Source organism: Castor canadensis, chromosome X, assembly GCF_047511655.1.
Source record: "Castor canadensis chromosome X, mCasCan1.hap1v2, whole genome shotgun sequence".
Taxonomy (NCBI): Eukaryota; Metazoa; Chordata; class Mammalia; order Rodentia; family Castoridae; genus Castor; species Castor canadensis.
The window spans coordinates 84,225,030-84,252,183 of NC_133405.1; the positions used below are offsets into that span (position 1 = coordinate 84,225,030).

Below are 27,154 nucleotides of genomic sequence, written 5' to 3' on the forward strand. Positions count from 1 at the left end.
TTGCAATCTTTGTGACTCTGGGCTATTTAAGCGACCCAAGACCCAGATTCCTCAACATTAAGATAGAGACAATGCCACCTACCCCACCTAATTCAAAATGTTAGCCACTAGGCGCTTACTCCTAAGACCCCACCTATACTTGCGGGGTGGAAGTATGCACTGCTTTTTGTCGTTGTTAAGTGTCTCACTAGCTCAGATGGGCCTCAAACTGGAGATCCATCTACGTCAGCATCCTGAGTGCTGGGATTACAGCTCCCTACTGCACTGCCCCTTTAAGTGACTATAAGTATGCCTCCAACATTGCTTTTTGTTTCAGATAAGGCTCCACCCTTTTTAGGTGACCTAGAGTAAACTTTGCTCATTATCACACTAAATTCCTCCCCCCAGCATTCCCACCTGATGTACAACACTTGATGTATGAACATAGCAGAACCAAGCATGCTCAAGAGTATGTTTACCTCTATATGTGATGTGGAGTCTTTCCTGCATGACTAGATAGGCATTTGCCTAATAAACGCCCCCTGCTCTGTTTGCTAAGGGGGGAGGCATTGCTTTGGGAATTATCCCTCCCACCCTTCTTCCTTGCTACAAGTAATAAACTTTCTTTCACTCTCAGCTCCTGGTTGTGCTTACCAGCTTTTTGCATTGCATTTTGGTTATAAAAAGACTGCTGTAACTAGAAGGGACTGCTGATAGAGCATTAGTAAAGGGCCTGCCATATGGCATTTGTGAGTCAATGACTTCCCATTCTAACTTGCTCTGTGCAATGCTACATGGCATTCCATGCTGTTATATGAGGATATATGCATCTGTATGCAGCCAGTATCTGTGTACTTTCAGCATAAGGACAAGCACACACAAATTCTTTTCCAGTGTTTTTATTTGCGCATTTAACATTCACAAACCATTTTACAGACTTCTTTGCATGGGTTCATTACTTGTAGGAAAGATTGGAATTAAAATGGAGTGTCAAGGAGGATTGTGTTAACAGCAGTGTTGGCACAGGGTACAATGGCTCTGAAAAGTGCAGTGTGTGGCCACTTCCTACTAGGGACATACTGACTTCATAAGGCAAAGCCTTTACTGTCACTTCTTCCTCTCACCTAGTTTGATCCAAATAGAAAGGCATTCTATTCTCACACGACTGCTCTCTGAGGTCTTAGGAACATAACTGGTCCTGTAATTTTGCACCCCTTAACTATAAACACCTGAAGAGACAAATTACATTTTGAGGCATAAACCACCCATCTGGGAGAATTAAAATAAGAGGCAGAGTTTGATTCTTAAGACTTTGAAAAAAAGGAACATACATGTGTGGTGGCAGTGGGGGTAGGGAGAGAAAAGGGGCTCAAGAACGGTGAGTGCAGCAAACCTCTTCCCAATGCACACCTGCTTTTGTTCTTCTCAGATGCCACTGGGCTCCAATATGCATAAAAAAGAAGGCTTATCTCCCTCCAGTCAGTTCTAGGGTGGAAAGGCTAGCTATGGAACATAACCTGGGGAAGGAGTCTATTTAGGTCATGTACAGAACAATCAATTCAAAATTGTGTCCTACAATGTTCTCATCTAACGTGTCATTCCTAGGGTAAATTAATTTACTGTGTGACCTTAGGCAACTGCCTCAATTTTCTACTTGCAAATGAGAACTGTAGCACTTTATGTCAAGGGTGGAGGACACAAACAGTAAGTAAAGAACAGCGCCTGGTCACATCAGTAGAGACAGAGAGCAGACTGGTGGTTGATGGGAGCTGAGGTGAACAGGGGACAGCAGTGACCACTAATGGATGCCAAGATTCTTTTCAGAGTGATGAATATGTTCTCAAATTAGATAGTGGTGATGGTTGTGCAACTTTGTGTATGTACTAAAAACCACTGAATTAAACACCTTAAAAGGGTGAATTTTATGGTAAGGTGTATCTGAATAAAGCTGTTATAAAAATTCTTAAAAAAATAGAATAGTGCCTCATACACAGTAAGTGCCCAATAAATGTTACGTATTAGTCATATTATTGTTATTATTATTAATTTAGCCATTCTAGGGCCTAAGTAAATCCCTACAAATTCTGTATTTTTAATAAAAGCCCACAGAATTTACAAAAATGTTTCTAATTTATATACATAGATTAACACTCATACATTTATTTCCATCCAAATGTCTCAGAAACTAACAGTCTAGTTAAGAATCACAATTTCAGTGCTTTAAACTGAAACTAAAATAGTTGCATGCAATGGATGTCTATATTAAATCACAATAAACTTTAGATAAACTCCAATGATGTTACCCAAAAATTTGAACTAACAGATTTTCATTTTTGTCTCCAGGAATAAACAGACAGTGCAAATACAGGAAGTCAACAGACTAAGAACATTAAAAGAACACAATTGTATCACCAAGTACAGGTTTGTTAGCTTTCCAGTAACATTTTGGGGGACAATGTTTACAAAAGACAAATAGAGTTAACAGTGAAATGCTTCAGTCTCATGCCCTGTGACCTTGCCCAACAAAAGAAAAACCCCACCACAATGAAAAGATCAAATTGAACTCAAGTAATAAGCCTTTTAAGAGGCAAAAGAGACTTAATGATAAATAACTGACTTTTAAGACCATACTGCACATTCAAATATGTTGTCATCAATTAAGTTTTTATAATGCGAACAGCAACTAAATCAAGTTTTTATACTTCCTACTGCTAAAGAACATAATGAGAGTCTTGGTAGGTCTCAGAACTGGGAGCACAAGTGTTCATCTGTAACAGAGATGACACTCACATTCTGCAGTGATGCATGAAGCAGTTTCCTCTGTTGGAAAGCTCCTGCCCTTCTAGTCCTCATTTCTATAATCAACCATGTGCCTTTGCAGCAAATCAGGGAAAAGCTGTGCTGAGAGTTACAAATTCCAGATACCCAGGCCTTAACTTCTGTCATAGGAAGCAATGCATTTGTTTGCATATGTTAAAAAACATTTATTTACACCTTCTAACGATCATTCACATTCAGGAAAAATAATTAAACCTCCAATTCACCCACCATTTTTTTTGGTGGTGCTGGGGATGGAACCCACAGCCTTGTACGTTCAAGGCAAGTGCTCTACCACTGCACTACACCCCAAGTCCTGCACCTTCATTTTACTCATATAAAACCACTCTCCCAAGAGCAAGAGATTAATAACACAGATCAAGCTGCCTTAACATTCAATATGTATAACCCCCCCACCCACATACCCCCTGCCAAAGTGTGGCCTTAGGAATTTCTAACCAAATGTTTCACCTGAGCAAAATGTGGTAAAGACTTCATTTCCTTTGAGAAGCAAGGTAACCTCTTTAATTATACATTATAATCACTAGAGCAGATTAAAAACACAACTTTGGGAGAAAAATACTTAGTGGGAAGTTAGAAACTTTCAGACAATGGAAATGGATGGTAATTTAGGATCAATCTCAAATTTAGAATCAGTTGCAGAATATTTTCTTTACCAACTCAAGACTGAAACATCAGGTTTGTCCTCACAAGTGTTTGACATTTTAAATGGTAAACTGCAGTGAATATGAATAAATAAGTGAAAACTTTGGCCAAGGTTGGGACAGAGGGGACCAACTCTGTAATTGAGTATGGTTCCAAGAATCCATTTGGACTATGATTGCTTGGTTAATCTAGGGACAGAGAAATTATGCTTTTAGAATCATAAATGTATATGTAGGTACCTTTTAAATACAAAATGAATAAATATTTAAACTGTATGTTAAAGAAAAAATGAGTAAGAAATTCCTATCTTTGTAAGTAACTGCATATTTACAGGAATGTTTCCGGCCTGACTTCTAATCTTTGTCTATTAGAGTTCCTCAATGTGCAATTTATAGAAGGCAACAGCTCATATTACCTTAAAGGAGCCCTGTTTAGCTGAGAACCAGCCTGTCCCAGATGCTCTGCTCCCTGAAAAGCTTTCACACTGTGTGCATAAATATCTGAGTATAAGTAGGTGTACCTGTGCAAAATGTACTTGTCTAAATGGGAGCTAATTAGCTTTACAAATAAAGTTTAAAACACAGAAAATAAATTGCTATTTCCCAGCCCAAAAATCTCATCTAACAAAGAAACTGCTAACCCACTAAAGAGAGACAGCAGCTGTAAACTCAACTAACCCTCCATTCATGCTGTAGGAATCTATTCTGTCAACCAGCCATCGGAACACTAAACCTTCCATGTTAACTTGATTAAATGCACACTTCTGATTTAGCTTTCCTTTCTCTAGTCAGAGGCTGGACTACACAAAATAATGAAGATTTCCTTGTAGCTATGCGGTATCTAAACTACCTTAAAAGAAGGTAGCCATATGGTAATATGTGTTAGAGACCTACCAATCTAAAATTCTGAGTTCTACTTGGATAAGTTCCAATGTTGGACCACTGAGAATTTCAGACAAAGGAATATTACATGTGAGCTACTAACATTGCATATTCAAAACTAGGGAGCAAGATTAAAAACTAGAGTGTCAACTGAGGTGCTCGCCATGAGGCTAATTCTTTAGATGTCCTTTGCTTTATTTAAAAAAAGCAAGTAACAAGTATAGAATTGTCTTTGATCAAATTGGAATGCTGGTTAATGCACGTTTCCGCTCCCACTTTTACAAATCTCTTTCCTAACCCGTCATTGCCTTTTTAAGCTTAAGAAAGAAAAAGAAAAGAAAATGGATACAGACTATCCATTGTTATTTGTGAAAAGAGAGGCATATTCTAATAGTCATAAGGCAATATGTTTAAGAGCTGCACCTGAACTGGTACTCTCAAAGCTGAAAATAGTTACCAACTCTATTCAATTTAGGGTGCATCCATGTGCTTTCTGAGTCACTGGTTGTCACCCAAATGGACCATAGTGACTCCATCATGCCTTCGGGAGGCATTATACTGTGTGTAGTATGCACATGTATTTGAAAGACAGAACAGTAAGAGGAAAGGGACAGCCTTGCAAACATCAGTCCATATATAAGTGACGACAGTGCTTCATGCTGTACGGCTCCCTTTTAATACCTCCAAATCCAGACAAAAAGGGTAGTGTCAAAACTCCTTAGTGAACTGTATCTTTCACATGAGTCTTCAGTTCACTGATGTTAAACTTGCCTCCTGTTTACTAAGGAGTGAAAGTGAGAATCATCCAACTGATGACGAAGTAGAACAGAAAAACAGGATACACAGCAAGAGCTTTGCGATTTGGAGGCTGGCTATCAGCAAGAAAAGCTGTGGAGGCTAAATAAAACAAAAAGGAGTATTTAATAATATATTATTATGACTGTTAACATTTACTAAAATTCCATTGCTTGGCATAATCTGGAACACAGAATTGCAGTAAAAGTTCAGTTCTACTTGTGACCCCTTAGAGAATCACACTAAAAGCTCAGGTAGAAGGCTGGGAATGTGGCTCACTGGTAGGATGCTTGCCTAGCATGCATGCGACCCTGGTTCCATCTCTAGTATGGCCACAAAAGAGAAAAGCTCTTACTTAGATTTGTGATCTTCAGATAGCTGAGGGCTTCTTGTGTGAAGTAATGAGTCTTCACAAGTTTTATGCTGTTTTAGATAGAAACCTTTCTAAAAGAAGTTTATTCTCCTTTTCTGGCAAGTTATTGAACTGTATTGAACAGGCTTATAAAGATGTGTAAGGTTATTTGTTCCTATAGCATACAGCGTTGTATTGCCACTTTTTTTTGGTAGTGCTAGGATTTGAACTCAGGGCTTCATGCTTGCAGGCAGGTACTCTACCACTTGAACCATTCTGTCAGCCCACTGCTGCATTTTTTAAATGAACTGTTCTTAAGTTATTGGCTCTTTCAAATGCCATCAACTGTCCATCTGAAAAAACCCTATTTCCCTTTCTACACATCAAGGATAACCCCTCTAGGAAATCTTGCTTGAACAGTCTGAACCATTGCTTGCCTTCCTGCTGCAACTGCCCCCTTCCCTCTTCTGAATCCCCACTGGACCCTGAACACTATTGCCCTTAAGTGTTTTCATGGCTGGCTGCTCCATCACTTTGAACTGCAAGACGATTCCTTGCACAATGCCTGACACATAGCTTGTAATTAAAGAAATATTTGCTCAACTAAAGCCTCTTTCTCCTAAGCGTCTACAGGGAGAGTCTACAGAGTGAGACAGGGTGTCACTCTGTAGCCCATGCTGGCCTCAACGTCATGATTTTCCTGGCTCAGTCTTCCAAATGATGGGATTACAGGTGTGCACCACCATGCCTAGCTTAAGATTCTATTTTCTATTCTCCTGTGGGCTAGTGAAAACTATATATATGGTAAGTAACAAAGTCAAAGTGAAGGAATGAGGGGTTCTCGCACGGGGAAAGCACTCAAGCCTAATATACAGTCTTTGGAACATCAACTCTGTCTCTCTCACTTTCCCAGATTACTTCTTAGTTTTCAACCATGTTCCAGAGTAATGAGATAGAACCACACTTAAAAATATTAGGCAGTCTGACTCGGTAAATAAGAAGCTAGTGAACACCTCTACTTTAAGCTGGAATTTAAAAAAAATTTTTAAATCCCCAAGATATCTCATTATGTGCAAGCAAATATACCAAAATCCAAAAAGACACAAAATTCAAAGGACTTCTGATCCCAAGCCCTTTGGATAAGGAACACTCATTCTGTATGCAATGATACTTACAACCTATACAAGAAAGTGGAATAGGGCAGATTTTAAAATTGTGTGATCTGCTTCGATTTCAAACCTCACTCCGTTACTCACTAGGGGACTGAGCCTCACCTACAAGATGGGGCTAATAACAGCATTTGTCTAATCCGGTTGCTGTGAGGGTTAAGAGAGATAATAGATACAAAGCATTTACAACTTGTGTCTGGACTATAATAAGCCATCTGTACATGCTATTATTTTTATTATGACTAGTTTGTCAGGAAAACTTCCAAGTCATTTCCTAAGTCACTTATGCCTCATATATACCAGGACTGAGCAGGATCTAGTGTAATCTGTTTTCCCAACCCTGCCCATTACTTAAGGAAAGAAAAATATGACTCTTAGCCGAGTGTAGTGGAACAAATTTGTAATCCCAGAACTCAGGAGGCTGAGGCAAGAGAACAGTAACTTCAAGGCCAGCCTGGGATACATAGCAAGATCCTGTGACTCTCCATACTTTTCTTATTTTTGGTAGTACCAGAGTACTAGCATGTGGTAGTACACATGCTAGGCAAGAGCTTTACCATTAGACTATATCACCAGCCTTTTAAAAAATTTATTTTGAGACAGGATACTGCTAAATTGCCCTTGAACTCACAATCATCCTGCCTCAGTCTCCCAAGTAGCTAGGATTACAGGTATGCCCACTATGACTCTCCAAATCTTGTAAGTCCAGATACCCAACTGAGATATGATGGACAGCACTGCTATCAATGTCTACTTAAAACAGAGGATTCTGTGAATAATACTGGCTGGAGTCATACCACTCAAATTGACATTGGAATTTCACTGCCACATCTGTTCACCTTTAACTCATGTTTTTGTCTGTTCTGCTACTACAGAGATATGTACATACTTACCGATAACAGACCAAGCAAACATCACAGTCACCACAAAAAGCCGAACCATAAAGTTTACTGGTCCTGACTCTGCCAAAAGTACCAGGCGGCAAATCAGCATTGCCACTGTCAAGGGAAGTATGCAGTAACCCAACACACACAGGCTCTGAAAAAAAGATCTGCAAACAGGCATCCACAAAGCTCATCAGTATGACAACATAGCTTGTCATATTGCTGTCTATATACCATGGACTGTCGCCTCCCTCCTGACAAATTACACATACACTCAGATGTTCACTTTATGGAGCTAGTCCTCTGTACTAAGCACATGCTTTCATTTTCTCTCCCCATGATCTCCCTTCTCCTTTAAGCCCCTTAAGAGTCAGCTTTCTAATACCAGATGATCCGCTCTAATTTCCAGCTCTCCTTCCACTGAACCTCTAAGATGGTGGTCCTTATTCCTTTCTAGTTACAGACATATTTGAGAATTTGTTTGAAGCTATGGACCATCTGTCCTCCAAAATGTACATAATCTTCTAACCTAAAAATTCTGTCCATGACTTCGGAGGCTGGAAAGATCTGAAGCTTATCAAAGGACCCTAAATAATTTAAGCTAACTTAATTCCACTAGGTTTCTCTATATTCAGTGGTCTTAAGAGAACTTTTTCTTTGGTCCTCAGTTAATTCTACTTTTTCTAAAAATCTAAGATCTGCTATCTGGTAAGGGGAAAAAAGGTACATTTTAGTGATACTCACATGTTTCCACCAAGAAGTTTTGAGTTGAGGGTGATAGTAACTGCTCCAAACCAGACAATGACAAATACTTCCGCAAACTGGGGCCCTCCATCTTTTTCGCTATCCACAGAGCCTCTTTGCAGCATTCTGAGACAAGGAAACAGAATGACAATTGCCTCATCTTTTACTCAGAGCAACAAAATTCAGGCATGGGTCCTCACACTTTGAACCAGACTGCTGGGTCATACCTCATCTGAACATCTGTAACATGTAGGTCGCGCTGAAAGGAAACTGCCCCAAGTATCTGGCATTTTCTTCAACGACAAATGCCTCAGTACTGTTAGGGGTGCTGCATTTGACTTTACTGGAATGTTTAAATGGATTACTCAAGACCTTTGTGTTCAAGCAAAGGTTATAAACTGAAGGGCCAAACGTGGCTCATATACTACTTAAAATTGTTTTAAATTTAATTTGATATTATTTTAAAATTGGATGGTTTCTCTTAAGAATATGCATTTCTGAAGATAAGCATGCTTGCACATACCTATAACCCCAGTTCTTGGGAAGCTGAGGCAGAAGAATTACAAATTTAAGGCCAGCCTGAGCTATGGGACAAGAATAGGTTTCTAAAAAAATATTATGTATTTCTGGAGCAGGGGATGTAGCTCAGCAATAGATTGCTGACCTAGCATACCATGAGGCCCTGGGTTTGATCCCCAGTACCACAAACGAAAAGAATCTGCAATACTGGATTTTCCCCCCTCTTTTTGGACAGTACTGGGATTTGAACTCAGGGCTGCACATTGCTAGGCAGGCACTCTACCACCTGAGCCCTTTTTTGATTTTAATTATTTTTCAGATAGAGTCTCATGTGTTTGCTTGGAGTGGCCTTGGACTGTGATCCTCCTACCTATGCCTCCCATGTGGCTGAGATTACATAGGTGATCCACCATGTCTGGCTTGTTGGCTGAGATGGGGTCTTGCTAATTTTTTGCCCAGGCTGTCCTCAAAGTGTGGTCCTCCCAATCTCTGCCTCCTAAGTAGCTGGGATTACAGGCACATACCACCATACCTGGCCCTTTTTCTTTTTGAGACAAGGTTCTCCCTATGTAGCCCAGAATGGAGTGGAACTTGCTATGTAGTCCAGGGTACCCTCAAACTCACAATTCTCCTACCTCATCCTCTTGTGTGTGGGGATTATACACATGCACCACCACACATGGCTTAATTTTCTTGAAAAGACAAAAGATTCTCACACTAGGACTGCATTCCAACATGGCAACAATCAGGTGCAGCTGAAATAGCAGGAGCCTTACAGTCACAGGATCACTACTGCTGCATTGAGGTTACTTTTCTAGCTGTTAGACACATCTGAATTTGTAATTCTTGAGTTAAGGGTTTAGTTCAGATACTTAAAAGTTGAAATAGTCTATAAACATAATGAGTTGTTGGGGTTTGATCGAAACATACAGATCATTACTAAAAGACTACTGTGGAATATTTAAATAGTCTTTCTTAGTCTAAGGATTTTACAGATGTAAAAATCTTGAAATCTGGACTTAGAATACTTGGACTTTATATTATTTTCTCCAGAAAAAATAATAAATAACAGCCAGCTCATAACCTCTTCTTATAGAGTATAGAGAAGCCACGTAGTAAGCCAGCCAGTCTTGCCTGGCAATGCCACCTGCCAGTATGTGCAACGTTTTATATTGGATAGCTGTGCATATTCCATCCCAAGTGTTGACAAGCAGATGCAAAGAACGTGCCAGCACTCATCATTTGTTGTCTGGAATCCCTATTGCTTCAGCATGGTAAGGTAGAAAGAGTATTAACTAGTTTGGAGGCAGAAGACCAGACACTGACCCAAGTTCTATCACTAAATATGTCACTTGATGTCTTGGAACTCAAATTTTCTCCGCAACTAAGTGGGGTTAAACTACATAATCTCTAAGGTTATTCTTTCAAAATGAAAAATAACTATATGCTCACCAGCTTCTAATATAACTTTTCTATCGAGGCAGTGAACTGATTCCCTTGATATGGTTATTAAAGGTATAAGGAATAGCACTACATTATGACCTAAATGAGCATATGCTCAATTTAAATGAAAAAGTTAGGGCAGTGTCATTTTGTTTAGAAAATTGGAGAACAGGAGGGCGAAACAGCTTCTGCCTGGGAAGTTGGTACCAGTGTGTGTGGGGGGGGGAGGATACACAGAAAGGGTGTAGGAGCGTGAATATGGTGCCAATATTGTGTACACATGTATGTACACAATAAGATCTACTGAAACTATTCCAGGAATAGGGGGAGGAGGGATAAAAGACGATAGAGGGAGTGAATTCAACTATGATATATTGTAAGAAGTTTTGTAAATGTCATAATGCACCCCCAGTACAACAATAATAAAAATACTTAAATTAAAAAAAAGTAGGGTCGGGAGTAGTCTAGTTGGTAGAGCACCTGCCTAGCAGGTGCAAGGACCTGGATCTGATCTCCAACACCACACAAAACAAATTAGAAGGGGCAGGGGATGTAGCTCAGTGGTAGAGTGCTTGCCTAGCAGGCACACATCCTTAGTTTCATTCCCAGCACTTTAAAAACAACAAAAAGTTAGTAAAGAACCTAAGAATAAATGTGTTGCAATTAGAACCAAAAAGGGTTAGACCCATCAACAACCTCTTTTTAAGATATGGAAAAGGAGACCCAGAATGGTTAGATGGGAAGCAGTACAATAATTATAGGGGTAGAGAATAGGCAGTCAGGAAACCTGAGGTTCAATTCCTCAGGTTGTGATGTTAGTCTAGACTTCAACATTTCTGAGCTTGGGTTTGTTTTTTAAGAAAGGAAGCTATTTAGTTCTTGTGACAAGGATAAAATCTGAAGGTATTTAAAAGTTTTGTTTAAGTCGGACATGGGGGTACATGCCTGTAATCCCAGCACTCAGGAGGCTGAGACAGGGGAACTGCAAGTTCCAGGACAGCCTGGGCTACGTAGTGAGACACTGACTCAAAAAAAAAAAAAAAAAGAATTCTAAAAAAAATACTCAAAATTCCCCTCAGTTCTGAAACTTAAAAAAGTCTAGTGTAGCTCAAATGGCAAACAAAGGAAATGTAAGTACTTACAATGCAAGTGTCACACAAAGGATCAAAGGGCCCCACAAGTCCCCTATAAGGCAAGGAAAGACAGACGACTGTTAAGAAACAAATATGTAGTATTTTCATTTTTTGCAGTAAATAGGATAATGTTTCTATAATTTTATTCTATGGAAAGCTTATATAAATGAATATGAATAATCACTTGAAAATAGGTAAAGGATAACAGAAATATCTCAAAGGAAATAAGATTTACTCTTGTTTTTTATTAGCATATATTAATTGTACTAAGTGAGGGGTTTCACTGTGATATTTCCATACACGCATATAATGTGCTTTGATCATATTCACCCTTCTATTGCTTTCTTATTCCCATCCCCCTTTTAACAATTTTTAATGCTCACTACTCTTTTCACATGTGCATACAATGTACTTCCATCATAGTCACTCCCCCCATCACCCTATCTTTTCTTCTTCCTTCCTCTTCATGCTGGTTCCCTTTTACATTCGTGTCATTTTTTTGTTTTTTTAGTTCTAGATTCTGCACATGAGAGAAAGTATATATTTGTCTTTCTCCACCTGGCTTATTTTGCTTAACATGATAATCTCCAATTGTATCCATTTTGTTGCAAATTACACAATTTCACTTTTCTGTATGACTGAACAATACTCCATTGTGTATATTAGCACATTTTCTTTATCCATTCACAAGTTGTTGGGCACCTAGGCTGGTTCCATATTGTGGCTGTTGTGAATAGTGCCCCTATAAACATGGGTATGCAGCTCTCCCTATTGTATGCTCCTCATACCAGTAGTGGTATAGCAGGATCATATATTTCCATTTTTCTGAGAAAATTCATACTATTTTCTATCTACCTCTCCCACTCTTGGAATTCAGACAGCAAGACTCTCTGTGTCTGCCCAACCCTTCACACCTCTCCTGTCTCCCACTTGCTCTCCCTGCTCCCCAGTTCTAAATGCAATTCCTTACATATACTTTAAGCTTTGTTCACTTCACATCCCACAAATCACCCCTCTCTCCTCATCTAATAAGCCACATTCTAGCATGTTGAAAGCTATGAGCCATCTGTCCCCCAAATGTACATAATCTTCTAACATAAAAAATTCTGCCTGTGACTTCAGAGGCTGGAAAGGAAATCTGAAGCTTATCAAAGGACCTAGCTCACACCTTCCCCCCACATTCTCAGGAAGAAGACTACTGCCAAGTCACTTCACAAAGCTGAAGTTATATGAGATAGACAAATAGTCCCGCTCAATTCAGGGATATGAAAAATGAAAGTGAGGAAGAAGTGACTTGCCCAAGTTCACATGTAGAGGTGGAAGAGAACCTAGGTCTGCTGTTTCTTAGCCCAAAATTCTCACCACTTTCTCACATTACTTCCCTTTAATAATTATTATGTTGAACTAATGGAACTGCTGTTCTTCTGCATGAAAAAAACAGCCCAATGTCCGTAACTTGACAAGGCTAACCTTACACATAGCAAGCAAAAGCTTTCTAACAGTAAGGTATCATGATATGAAGCAAATCCTTGAAAACGTCATATACTTACAATCTCTCAGAAGAGTGTTACTCTTCCTTGGATATAAAACATGCATGAACTTTTTCCCAACAGCTTTTAAGTCACGCATCTGAAAGACATAAACAACATGCATTGCAATGACCAAGGTTACTAGGCAGCCCACCCACTTAATTTGCTAAAATTTCTTTTACTTCAGTCTTCTGGGAACTCTTTATTCAATTTTGGAACTAATTCCAGCTTAACTCCTTTACTGTCCAAAGAGAGAGAGGGAAGGGATGCTTTTTCTATTAACACCTTAGGCCAACATCTCACTTTCCTTTTTGGCAATACCAGTTTGAATTCAAAGCACTTGCCTAGTGAGCACAAAGCCCTATCACTTGAGCCACTACCACAGCCCCATCCAACAATTTTATACATCTACAAAACATAGTATGTGATATTCATCTGATACACGATGAGGACACCAAGGCCAATTGTCATGCTCCCTAGCATTCTTTGTAAGATATAAAATAAACTGTCTCCAACATTCACAACTTTACTGATAAATGAATTAATCAAGACATTTGAGGAAGGGTTTAGTGATACAAATATAACCTCTCAAAATACAGTAGAAATAATTCTGTCCTTGTTTTTAATCTTTTTGAGACAGGGTCTCACTATGTAGTCCAGGCTGGCCTAGAATATGCTAGCCCAGGCTGGCTAATTCACTTAAGTTATATTCAATTTTACTACAAAGAATGTAATAATGAACAACTTTGTATATTGATTTTTTTGTGTTAAAATCTTTTAAAATTGTTTTTGTACTATATTTAGAGAAACAATTTGGACATTTTAAGATTCTTAATACCAACTGTAACTAAACTGCTCTCCAAAAACAGTTATGAATTATTCTTTAGGGGAGAAGCTTAAATTTCAATAAATAAAATAAACTGAAAATCAGCAAACCAACCTAAAATATTGCAAAGTATAATTAGCTATTTAGTCCCATGATGCTGAAGAGACATTCTCTTTGCTAGTGTAACTTACGATAGTATTCTGAACAGATTCATTTAATGTGGAGCTGTCAAATTCTCGAATGCGAGACCTCATAGGAATGGTGATCTCTCCTTCTATCGGGATGTCTTGCGAGATGGATATATCAGAAAGTCCTGCAAACTAAGAAGAGTTAGAAAAAAATTTAAGCCTATAATAAACTGCAGCATTCCTCAAAGATATCATCATTTCCTAGAGGAGGGACCATGTCTTTTTGTAGGGTTTTACATAGCAGTTAAAGTATGTGTTAGCCAACAGACATTAAGTAAGGCATATCCCATTATAATTCTCAAATACTTCTTTTAATTTAAAGGAGATGGAATATAATGAAAAAATACTGAAAGTAAATGCCACACTTTCTTACCCTCAAATATTTACTTTCTTCCAAGCATGAAATTTCTACATGACACCAGCTAGCAAGATTGAGATAATAACTGCTATTAAAAAGTGACCGAGCAATCACATTTTCTACTGCACTTCTTTCTGTTCCTTACTGGGCTTTACTGGCCTCTACTGGCTAAAAAAGAGCATTACATAAAATGTAAAGAACTTGGAAGAAGGAGGCAGCAAAATATACCATGGTCCACATTGTTTTTACTACTTGATCTGACAACCACGGACAAAATTCTCAAAGTGAATTAATGAATGTGAAGTTTTAAACTCTGTGCTTATCTGCTCAATTAGGTTATCATGATCAAAACTTGGGAATCTACAAATTCCTAAGAAAACAGAAGCAATCCATTCTCATTCAGTTTTTGCCCAGTGGGCACAATTTTTAGTGGGCAACAGCTGCAGGTGAAACACAAGACAGTATAGTAAAACTCTACGAAGGGTGAGGGTGTTCAAAGAACTTATGAAAAGCTTCTCAACACCTCTCACATTTTGTGAAAACAAGAAATAATCTGTATGATTTTCAGGTCTCCTATAAAGGAAGATGGGAATTAGGTGGTAGAGCAGATAGGCAGAGGAGTTAGGCTTCTTCATATACATGTTTTTCTCTGTCCATGAGTAAAAATCACTTAAGTAGTTAGTTAACATCTGAGAAAAACTAAATACAAAACAGAAACTAATGAACCTATCATATATTGAATTAAATACACAACCACAAAGACAGCAACTATTTCACTGACCACGTAACACTATAATTTGGCTGAGACACAGAAAGCTGAAAAGAGCATCCCCCAACCAGAACAATGGAGAGAAAGCTAAATAAACTACAAAATCATAACTGTCCTTGAGCCTATCAAAGACCTGAGGTTGTAGAACAACCAAGTAGCCTGGATGTGCAATCTAAGGAAAGACACAGGACATCAGCACTGGCTTGACTGCAGCAAAGCGTGAGAAGACAAGATCAGTAGGTACCATACAGACGGGCAAGAATTCAGCTACAATTTTAAATGAATTACTAAATATCAAGTACAGAAGTACAGAACTCCTGGAAGCAATTGACAACTCACTTGCAGGCTCCTCCAGACTTCACTGGATGCTCACAGAAAGGTTAGCAGGAGGAAAGAAGTGCAGATATAGGAGAAGGGAGCAGATGCCACTCAGAAAAGCAGAAAACTGCACCTAGACCCTCCCCAACAGAAAAAGACCCTTAAAGCTGCTTGGGGAAGGAAACAAATGTTGCTTCCAGATTACAGGTGAAGACCCATTATGCTTGAGGAAAGAGGAAAGAAAAATCTCTCTTCTCCTGAAGGAGGGACAGGAAACCACCCTGGGCCCAGACCATAAAGAGTTTCCTTCAGCTGGAGGAGAAACAGGACTGAGAAAGTCACACTCAAGATTCCCTGAGGCCTATCAAAGGCTGGACCACGACAACAAGGGTTTCCCCCTCCCCGCTAAGAGGTGTGGAGTAACAAGCAACAGCAATCCACTGCTGTGGTAGGGGATAGAGCTTGAGACACAAGGGCAAAAGACAAAACAAACAGGAACATTAAGAAAAACACTGAGCTGAGTGCAGTTAGCTCACATCTGTAATCCTAGCTACTCAGGAGGCAGAGATCATGAGGATCAAGTTTCAAAGCCAGTCCAGGCAAATAGTTTGTGAGACCCTATCTCAAAAAAATCCAGACAAAAAACCCCTGGAGTGGCTCATGTGGTTCAGCACCTGCCTAGCAAGCATGAAGCCTTGACTTCAAACCCCAGTACTGTGCTCCCTACCAAAAAAGAAAAAAGAAAAACACTGGAGCTGGGGGCATACCTTGCCCCCAAACATGAATGCCTCTTGAGCAAGCATGAGGCCCTGAGTTCAAACCCTAGTACCACCAAAAAAAGAAAGAAAGAAAAACACTGGAACAAACTAACACCCTCTCTAAGCCCAACATAACAGCATAGGAATTTGAAGCTAGAGGTGCCTTAAAGGTATTTTCAGCAACAACAAAACCAAAACACAACTAAACTTCTTAACAGATTAACCCAATTTCCACAGTGACACTTTGCAGAAGAGATGTGCCACTTCTGGGAGTCTCCTGTTCTACATATAATGCTTAGCATTATGTAATAAAATTATTCCCAAACTACATACCAGGAAAAAAACCCAACTCAATGTGACAAGACAAAGCAGTCAGTAAAACAAGATTCTGAGATGACTCAGATGTTGGAATTATCAGAAAAAGTTTAAGGGATTATAATTAATATGCCTGAGAGACTAAAGAAAAAATACATGCACTAATGCTGGTGAATTTCTTCAAAGAGATGGAAACTATAAGAGTCAGACTGTAACACTAGAAATAAATGAACATATTAACAGATGAAGAATGTCCATGGCATGCACCTGTAGTCCCAGCTAACAGGGAGGCTGAGGCAAGAGGATCACAAATTTGAGGCCAGCCTGAACAAGACAGTGAGACCCTGTCTCAAAAAAAAAAAAAGAATGACTTTGGGGACAAAACCAGAATAGACCTTTGGGTCTGATCTAGTATTTTTTTTTTTTTTGGTGGCACTGAGGGCCTCATACTTGCCAGACATGCGATCTACCACTTGAAGCACTCCACCAGCACTAAATGGTCTAATTGTGCGATTAATTGGAATTCCAGAAGAAAAAGAGAGAACAGACCTGAGGCAGTATCTGAAAAGATAATGGCTGAAATTTTTTAAAAATTAATGAAAGACATCAAATGACTCATACAAGCCCAGAGAACTACATTCAAGATAAATACCCAAAAACAAAATGAAAAAAATCCACAAACCTATATAATCAAACTACTGAAAACCAAGGATAAAGAGAAATCTTGAAAGCAGTCAGAGAAAAAGGCACTGAATTCACTGGAACAGGAATAAGAACGCAAAGACATCTCACCAAAATTATGCAAGCCAGAAGAAAACACTTTTAAGAGTGCTGAAAGAATAAAAGTGTCAACAGAGTATTCCAATCTCAGCAAAAAGCAAAATAAGGATTTTTTTCAGAGAAGCAAAAACTTGATAATAAAAATAATATAATAAATAAGAATAAAAGGATGGGGCATGAGGTAAAAGGGGAACTGTCTGGGGAGGGGATTAGTGGGAAGAGGAGGGAGAAAGATGAGTATACTGGGGGATGAAAAGGATTGAAGTATACCGTGTGTACACCGTGTGTGTTTGTGTGTGTGTGTGTGTGTGTGTGTGTGTGTGTGTGTGAAGATGGCATAATGAAACCCAGTACTATTTGAAGAGAGAGAAGAGGGGGGTTAAGGGAATATATTAGAAGGAAACATGGATTTACACAAAGAAATGAAGATATCCAAAAGTGGTTAAAATGAAGGTAAATGTTTTTACTTTTAATTATTCTAAAAGATAACTTTTTGTAAAGGGCCAGACAATAAATATTAATACATGTATAACACACAGTATCAGCACACAGCAAGGGCTAGATAGATGTTAGCTCAAGTTCAAGATGCCCAAGGGAGTCAATTCCATTTTTGTCACTGTTATACAATAAAGAATTTGGCCAGTCTTTGCCAACTGTTTCTGGAAGGTAACTTCTAAACTCAGAATTTCCTGAATGATAAGAGTATTGTGTTATTCATGGTGGGCTCTGATAGTTTCTGCTAACAATTTCCCTAGATAGTTTATTCTAAGGAGATGACCCAGGATGGTGGCTAACCACACCAGAAAGAGCAAATAGAGCCAGGCACCAGGGACTCACGCCTGGAATCCTAGCTATTTGGGAGTCTGAGATAGAGAGGACAACAATTCAAGGCCAGCCAGGCAAATAGTTTGTGAGAGCCCATCTCCAAAATAACCAGAGCAGGGGAGAGAAGAGATGAAGAATGATGGAGGGGGGTGAATTTAACTAAGATATACTGTAAGCACTTTGTAAATGTCGCAATGTACCCCCAGTAGAACAATAGGATAATAAAAAAAATGAACAGAAGAAAATGGACTGGAGGCATGGTTCAAGCAATAAAGCATGCCTGCTTTGCAAGTGAGAAGTCCCGAGTTCAAACCTGCCCCAGTTAAAAAAAATTAATGGGTTAGGTCTTTAGGTCATGAGATATAAACCCAAAATTTGGCAAAGGGAGGGAACTAGAGTTGAGTTTATGTGGACAATGACCCAATCAATTATGCCTACATAATGAAGCCCCAATAAATACTCTAGACACATGGCTAAGCTTCCCTTATCCCAATACTCTGCATATTGTCACAAATTAATATGCCAGGAAGATAACACATCCTGACTCCACAGGGAGGAGACAAAAGCATTTTTGTGTTTGGGACCTTTCAAAACTTTACCTTGTATAAATCTTTTACTGGTTCAGATCTTTTTGCTACGATAAAATTGTAACTTTAAGAATAGCTTTGTCCTGAGTCCTGTGGGTCATTCTAGTGAATGATGGGCCCTGAGGAGTCATGCAAACCCCTAAAATTGTAGCAACTAGTCGGAAGTGAAAGTGGTCCTAGGAATGCCCAAACTTGTGGCTGGTGTCTAAAGAGAAGTTTTAACCTTGGAAAAAGTTTGGCCTAACTCCAAATAGTTTGTGTCAGAAGTTTCACCGTCACTAAAGTGCCATATGGTCTCACCCCAACCCCCACCCCAACACTTCCTTAATATCTTCTCTGGGAAGAATTAGTGATATTGTGCCACAAGCTGAGCCATGATCTATAGTAGCCCCATAAATAAGAGTTGTGGACTTCCAGGCCCTCAGCTAACGGACTCTGCTCTCTGAACTGGCCCCTGGTGGGAAAGAAAGGTGACTTGGACTCTATGATCCTCTCCTTTCCCATGGTACAGAATATGCGTATGTTCTTGCACATGTACACATGTGTGCCCACATGTGCCCAGAAATACACATGCATACTTTGCTGTCTGGTTTGAACTAGTGAAGGAAGGAGATGGAGGCAGAACTAGAAATATGTGATAAAAGCAGGGACTGCAGCCCTAAAAACAGCTGGGAATTAACAAGGGGGAAGCATAAAGAAAGAATTAGCTCAGTCCAAGAGGCATGGCTACAAGGAGTGGGTAGAGGGGTAGCTAGTGGCATGGACTCCAGCCAGCCCCTCCACCTGGAGCCAGCTTCCTCACAGACTCCAGGCTGCAACCATTATTACAGCTTCTTCGGCCCCCAAAATATGGATGGGCGTTACCTAACATTCTGTCTTTTCAACGGTGTGCACACAACTCCTACATCAACAGTTTTATTTTGTTTCCTTTTCTAATTGTTGTGGTGCTAGGAATGGATCCCAGGGCCTCGTGCATGCTAGGCAAGTACTCTGCTACTGAGCTATAGCCCTGGTCCATGACCTTTCCTAAGCCCTGAAATGTAGGTTTCAAAGTCCAACTGCCTATTGGATATCTACCGAATGGCCTGCCAGTATCTCAAAAACTAAAACATATCCAAAACTGAATTATCAACCTTTAAAGCCTTCTGCCAGCTAACCCTCCTGTTATCTGGTTTTGTTCAGGCATCACAGCATCTCAGATGTCATTAGTCTTGCTTTTAAAAGTGCATCACTGCAGGGGGGAGAAATAAACCAAGCCTTGTATGCACATATGAATAATAAAAGAAAAATGAAAAAAAAAAAAAGTGCATCACTGAGAGCAACAGCAACAGTAACATGGCCAAAAACTTTGTTGTAAATGCAGAATCTCTACCTACCAAATCACAACCTGCAATTTAACAAGAATCCCCCAGTGATTGCTAAACGTTAAAATTTAGAAAACACGAATCTAAGACACATTCTATCTAGCACAATAAACCCTCATGGACTTTGCTTTGTCTCTCAAATTCTCTGGCCTCCTACAATTGCCATAGTATGGATCCCCATCATTTCTTCCCTGGCCTTCTAGATTCCAGACATTCCCCACTCTAACACTGTAACTTATCCTCAAATATGCTGTCAGTTCATGATTTCAAACCCTTCCTTCCTCAAACATTTCCCCAGGCTCCTCATAACCTCTTAGACCTCCTAGGTTAGTAATCAAGAAGAGGGAGGTCTGGGGGCATGGCTCAAGTGGTAGAGTGCCTGCCTCTATCAAGCACAAGGTCCTGAGTTCAAAGCCAGGGTACCACCAAAAAAATGAAGAGGGGTTGGGGGTGGAGCACACTGGTAGACCAAGCATGAAGATTCCATCCTCAGCACCACAGGAAAATATAAAAAGAAATAACACTTATTGCCAGGCACTCGAATATTAACTCATTTACTCTACCTAATAGCCCAATGAACTAAGTATTGCTGTATCCCCATTTTACAGATGGGGAAATAGGCATAGAGGAGTTTAGTAATTTCCCCAATATTCCACTAGGTAAGTGACAGTGCTTGGAATCAAACCTAGGCAACTTGACTTCAGAGCACTCATTCCTAACCACTGTTCTACACAACCTCCCTGATTCGATAGGCTTAGCTTTTAAGGCTTGTCTCCTAATCTCTGAGCTTTAGCCAAAGTGATCTAGCTGTTATTATATAAATAAATTAGCACCTTCCGATCTCTGTCCCCTTACCTGTGAGAGGCTGTGTACCATTAACAGAAATAGTCTGGGCTGCAGAGTTAAATTTCAAATTTCAACCCTGGTCACTAACTGGGTATAGACCTCAGGGAAATCAAACTTCTGCATCTCATTTCCTCATTTTTCAGTAGTTAAAAGCCACCTACCTGAAATGGTTGTGGTGAAAATAGAGAGGATGTTTAGCACATAGCAAATGCTCAATCACTGATAACTCTGATACTCACTTGGAATTTCAAATCCTACCCATCCTTTGAGGCCCTCTCAAATGTAATTTCTACCACATAACTTGCTTGGTCACCCAATTGGACATAATAGCATTCCCTAATATTTAATATGTAGCTACCTCTTATGTACTACCTTATTTTAACATTGTATATCTTTATCAACCCTACAAATTAGACTGTACACACTGTAGAATGCCCTTCGTATTCCCTGAAGCAACTAGCACAATGCATTACACACTGTAGTAGTTCAATAAACATTTGTTGAATAGAAGTGGATTGGATACTGAGTAATGAGTGAGTAGAATCACTGAAGTCACTTAGCAACAGCTTCCCCGACACTGGGCATGGTAGTACATATCTATACTGGCAGCACTCAGGAGGTAGAGGCAGGATCAAGGCCAGCCTGCTGGGCTACAAAGCAAGAACCAGGACACCGTGAGCTGCACATAAAGACCCTGTCTCCAAAAAAAAAAAAAAGAAAAGCAACCTCATAGAAGAGGGGCGAGGTAGTCTGGATGAAAAATATGAAGTAATATCTTTGACAAAGGCTCTAAAAATATATGATGGAGAAAAGACAGCCTCTTCAACAAAAACTGCTGGGAAACTGGTTAGCAGTCTGCAAAAAACTGAAACTAGATGCATGTATATCACCCTATACCAATATTAACTCAAAATGGATCAAGGATCTTAATATCAGACCACAAACTCTAAAGTTGGTACAGGAAAGAGTAGGAAATACTTTGGAACTAATAGGTATAGGCAAGGACTTTCTCAATGGAACCCCAGCAGCTCAGCAACTAAGAGATAGCATAGAAAAATAGGACTTCATAAAACTAAAAAGCTTCTGCTCAACAAAAGAAATGGTCTCTAAACTGAAGAGACCACCCACAGAGTGGGAGAAAATATTTGCCAGCTATACATCAGACAAAGGACTGATAACCAGAATATACAGGGAACTTAAAAAACTAAATTCTCCCAAAATTAATGAACCAATAAAGAAATGGGCAACTGAACAAAACTTTCTCAAAAGAAGAAATTCAAATGGCCAAAAAACACATGAAAAAATGCTCACCATCTCTAGCAATAAAGGAAATGCAAAATAAAACCACACTAAGATTCCACCTCACTCCTGTTAGAATAGCCATCATTAGCAACACCACTAACAACGGGTGTTGGCGAGGATGTGGGGAAAAAGGAACCCTCTTACACCGTTGGTGGGAATGTAAACTAGTACAACCACTCTGGAACAAAATTTGGAGGCTACTTAAAATGCTAAACATTGATCTACCATATGATCCAGCAATACCACTCTTGGGGATATACCCAAAAGACTGTGACACAGGTTACTCCAGAGGCACCTGCACACCCATGTTTATTGCAGCATTATTCACAATAGCCAAGTTATGGAAACAGCCAAGATGCCCCACTACTGACAAATGGATTAAGAAAATGTGGTATCTATACACAATGGAATTTTATGCAGCCATGAAGAAGAACGAAATGTTATCATTCGCTGGTAAATGGATGGAATTGGAGAACATCATTCTGAGTGAGGTTAGCCTGGCCCAAAAGACCAAAAATCGTATGTTCTCCCTCATATGTGGACATTAAATCAAGGGCAAACACAAGGGGATTGGACTTTGATCACATGATAAAGCAAGAGCACACAAGGAAGGTATGAGGACAGGTAAGACACCCAAAAAACTACATAGCATTTGTTGCCCTCAACGCAGAGAAACTAATGCAGATACTTTAAATCGACTGAGGCCAATAGGAGAACGGAACCAGGAACTAGAGAAAAGGTTAGTTCGAGAAGAATTAACCTAGAAGGTAACACAAGCACAGGAAATCAATGCGAGTCAACTCCCTGTATAGCTATCCTTATCTCAACTAGTAAAAACCCTTGGTGCTTATACTCTCCCTTCATCAAAACTAGAGATAAGGGCAAAATAGCTTCTGCCATGTTAGTGAGGGGTAAGGGGCGGGTAAGGGAGGGGGCGGGGGGAAGGGGGGCAGAAATGACCCAAACATTGTATGCACATATGAATAAAATAAAAATTAAAAAAAATATAAAAAGCCATCCAAGGAAGTAAAAAAAAAAAAAACAAAATGGAGAGATAAGGGCAAAATAGTTTCTGCCTGGAAGTGAGGGGGGAGGGGGGGAGGGGGGGTTAAGGAAGGGGGCGGAAGGGGGGAGAAATGGCCCAAACATTGTATGCACATATGACTAAAATAAAATAAATAAAATAGGAAGTAAGAACCGCTAAGCACCTGTAACTGTGGCACAGTAGACACTATATGCATCTTGGCTTATTTAGTCCTGTCACTATTCATGGATGAGTTTCTATCGCCATTTTCCAAAGGGACACTGGGGTTTAGAGTGATTTTGCTCAGAACTGCTCCATAAGAAGTTGCCCCCCACTTTTTTTTTTTTTTTTTTTGCTGTGCTGCGAATGGAACCCAGGGCCCTTTACATGCTAAGCAGATATTCTTACTGAGCTACAGCCCCAGCCCAACTCCTCTTTCATTGCTATGTCCCCAGTGTCTAAAAGAGTGTCTGGAACATAATGGAAACTCAATAAATATTTGCTGAATGAAGCGGGAGGTGAACAAATAAAACCACTAACCAGCAGAGCCAGGACTAGAATCAGGTTCGCTTGACTCGGAGTTCAGTGTTTCTATGTTGTCAACTTAAAATGGAGGGCTAGAGGTGTGGCTCAAGCGGTAGAGCATCTGTCTAAGCAAGCACAAAGCCCCGAGTTCAAACCCCAAGACCACCAAAATAAATAAAGGAAATGGAAGTAGCATTTATTGAGCAACTATTATGTAATAAACTGAACACTGGGAGGAGGGGCATCGGGGAAGAACAATGACAAACTCCTAAGCTCGTGGCACTGATCGGATCACTTTATATAAATTGTCAATTGATCTCCCTAAAAACTTCTTTGAGACAGATATTTTCATGTCTATTTAACAGATGAAAAAAATTCCTCCATTAAATGACTTGCTGAATTTCATACAAGCAGCAGAGTGGGTGGATTGCAGCCCAGGTAAGTTTTAACAGCAAAGTCTGCGTTTTATAAATAGTATGGGCTTTGGGCTTGTACTTGTAATTGAAATTCTTTTCCCTGTGGAGAGTGAAGCCAGAGGGTATTCTGAGGATGTCAGGGAGCAGGAATTAAATCTAGCCTACTGCGGTCGCTCAACAATTAAAGACTCTACAAGCAATAAAATGTTAACGTCCCATGGGAAATGATCTCTCTTTACTTGTATGTAGGGCTGGTAACAGGTCGTGATAAAATCTGGGGACAGTGGAAGAACTTAAGAAATCACATCAAACTTGCCGTTTAACACAACATCGCGGACGAGGAGGCGCCCTGAAAACTGGGAAAGGGAGAGGGAGAGGAGTTTCACCAGGTGTGCAGGGAGCGAGGCGCGCGGGGGAAAAGATAAGTTAGCCCAAGGAACAGGTGCAGTGTTGGTTGGGACTGGTTCCAGCACTGGGTACAGAGCCGGAGGGGGCTCCGGCTTTCAGGCCACAAGCCCGTCCCCCCGACTTCCTTAGGAGAACTCTGCGTCACCCTCGGTCCCTCTTGTCGTAGTTCCCAAGCTCACCAGGGGCCTGGGCGATGCTGTCTCCTGATCTCCTGGAGACTCCACCGCTTCCGCCATCTTGGCTGTCTTGCGCTGCAATCGCTCCCACAAGCCTTTGCGGAACCTGAAACGTGGAGGCAGCAGCCGTGAGCGCGTCAGCACGCGGACGCCGCGTCACTGAAAGGCGCCTAGCAACAGCTGGCGGCCGCAGCCCGCGACGCCAATCCCTTGCTAGCCCGCGTCCTGCGGGTGTGGAGCCGTGCCCTGTGTCGCCTCGCGGCTTCGGGGCCGCAGTTCCCAAACAGTGCCGCCTTGAACGCTCAAACCGAGGCTCGGGGCGCTCGCTCGGTCTTTACCCCACAGTCCCCCGCGCTCCCGTTTCCTGTCCTCCGCAGTCCTCCGAGAGCCCGGCTTTCCCCGCTCCGACTGCTCCCTCCCAGCGGAGCAGTTCCCTGCTGGTTCCCTGAGCTTCTCCTCGCGCCGCCACGCACTTCCCACCTTCCGGACTGACCTAACCTCAGCGATGTACCACACCCAGCCTCCAAATTCACTTTTCCCGGGCTGGGGGCGTGGCTCAAATGGTAGCGCGCCTGCGCAAGCAGGAGGCCCTGCGTTCAAACCCCAGTGTGGGAGCCAGTATTTGGACACACCTGTAATCCTAGCTACTGGGGAGACAGGCATCAGGAGGATCAAGGTTGGAAGCCAAATAGTTCGCAAGACACTATCTCGAAAAATTCTCAACCCAAAAAAGGCTGGTGGAGTGACTCAAGGTGTAGACCCTGAGTTCAAGCCCCAGTACCCCCCCCAAAAAAAAAACACTTGGGGCTGGAGTAATGCCTCAAGTGGTAGAGCGCCTGCCTAGCAAGTGTGAGGCCCTGAGTTCAAATTCCAGTACCGCCAAAAAAAAAGGAGTGGTTAAAGCAGCACCACCACCCCTTCACAGGGTTGAGAGAAGGACTATTTTGTTTTTTTTATTTTGGTGGTACAGGAATTTGAACTCAGGGCCTACACCTTGAGCTGCTCTGCCTGCCCTTTTTTGTGTTGGGTATTTTCCAGTTAGAGTCTCACGAACTATTTGCCCAGGCTGGTTTCGAACCACGATCCACCTGATCTCTCCCTTCTGAGTAGCTAGGATTACAGGCGTGAGCCACCAGCGCCTGCCTTGACCAAACTTTTGAATTCCACTACTTCTAAAATTGCTAAGCAACTTGGGCCAAGCACCGAAAATGTTCGCTGTCTAGAAGGCGGGGGTTTACTGTAAGAAACACTTTAAGAAGCAAAAAAAGGTGAAAAAAACCCAGTCATGTCCCAACCTCTTTCCCCCTACCTTATCCAGGGGCTTTCCAGGTGGTTCTGACTCCAGTGCACCTTGGCCCACCCAGGCTGCAGGCTACAGTGAGGTCACACAATACAGCTACTGTTGACATTGTCAGTGCTCAGGATACCTGTAAGGTGCCCTTTGGGGATGTGAATGCTGTGCCAGCGTAAGTGGCCAAAAGGGTAGGAAGATAGTGTGAAATAAAGTACTTTATTTTGGGGGGAAGGCAATCCAGAAAAATACCCAAGAAGTGAAAAAAAAAAAGAGAAGGAACAATGTGAAATATGTATGAACAAAATTCTCAAACTAATGGAGCTTTTTTCGGTGGTTGTGGCCATTTTGCTTAAATATTATTACAAAATACATCTCTTTCAGATCAAGCACATTTCCAATACTTGCACAAATACTAGTGGAAGGGATATTAAAAATTATGCCAGGCCAGGCATCTGCGACTCATGCCTATAATCCTTGCTACTTGGGAGGCTGAGAACAGGAAAATCATGTTTCAAGGCCTGCCCAGGCAAATAGCTTTAGGAACCTCATCTCCAAAATAACCAGAACAAAAGTGAACTGGAGGTATGGCTTAAGCAGTAGAGCACCTGCTTTGCAAGTGTGAATCCCTGAGTTCAAACCCCAATCCCACCAAAAAAGATTTACAGCACTAGATATGAAAACTGTTTTTAAACTAGAAGAGACTATGGTGTACAACCTAGCCTGAACCTCCCGCCCCACTCCCTCCTCCTTGGCTTCCCACACTTACTATCCCATCCTATCCCAACACCAAGTCCCTTTCTACTTCCTGAAGCCACTGATAACTTCTATTTTCTTACCTGCCTCCAAAAATTAGTTATCTCTCTGCAACCACAAGAGTCCGGTTTCTACCCTTACCCTCATCTCTCGGCCTCTTATCCAGTCTTTCAAGATGGCCTTGACACTGAGTTGAGAGGAAGGCAGGCCATAAAACAATTATTAAGCCAGTCAGCCTTCAGGGTACCTCAGCATTATTTCACACTATTTTTAAACTATTTTTAACTTATTTTGCAGTACTGGGGTTTGAACTCAGGGCATCATGCTTGCTGAGCAGATGCTCTACCACCTGAGCCACTCTGCCAAACCTATTTCAGACTATTCATGCTCATTTTCCTCTTTTAACTATAG

The 27,154-nt window shown here is 40.8% G+C and overlaps 1 protein-coding gene across 2 annotated transcripts; it reads right to left on the minus strand.

The window, feature by feature from the left end:
- Positions 1–862: 862 nt before the first annotated feature.
- On the minus strand, positions 863–25,242 carry Yipf6 (Yip1 domain family member 6). Of its 2 annotated transcripts, none has more exons than XM_020166892.2 (8): positions 25,190–25,242; positions 24,700–24,802; positions 13,929–14,057; positions 12,933–13,011; positions 11,392–11,434; positions 8,288–8,413; positions 7,553–7,710; positions 863–5,240 (listed from the first exon to the last, which is right to left on the minus strand). In XM_020166892.2, the coding sequence occupies exons 2-8, from the start codon at positions 24,754–24,756 to the stop codon at positions 5,125–5,127; spliced, it is 708 nt and encodes a 235-aa protein (XP_020022481.1). In that variant the 5' UTR covers positions 24,757–24,802; positions 25,190–25,242; the 3' UTR covers positions 863–5,124. The 2 variants fall into 2 exon arrangements, with proteins under 2 accessions (XP_020022481.1, XP_073920024.1); XM_074063923.1 differs by lacking the exon at positions 25,190–25,242 and adding an exon at positions 23,712–23,821.
- Positions 25,243–27,154: the final 1,912 nt, after the last annotated feature.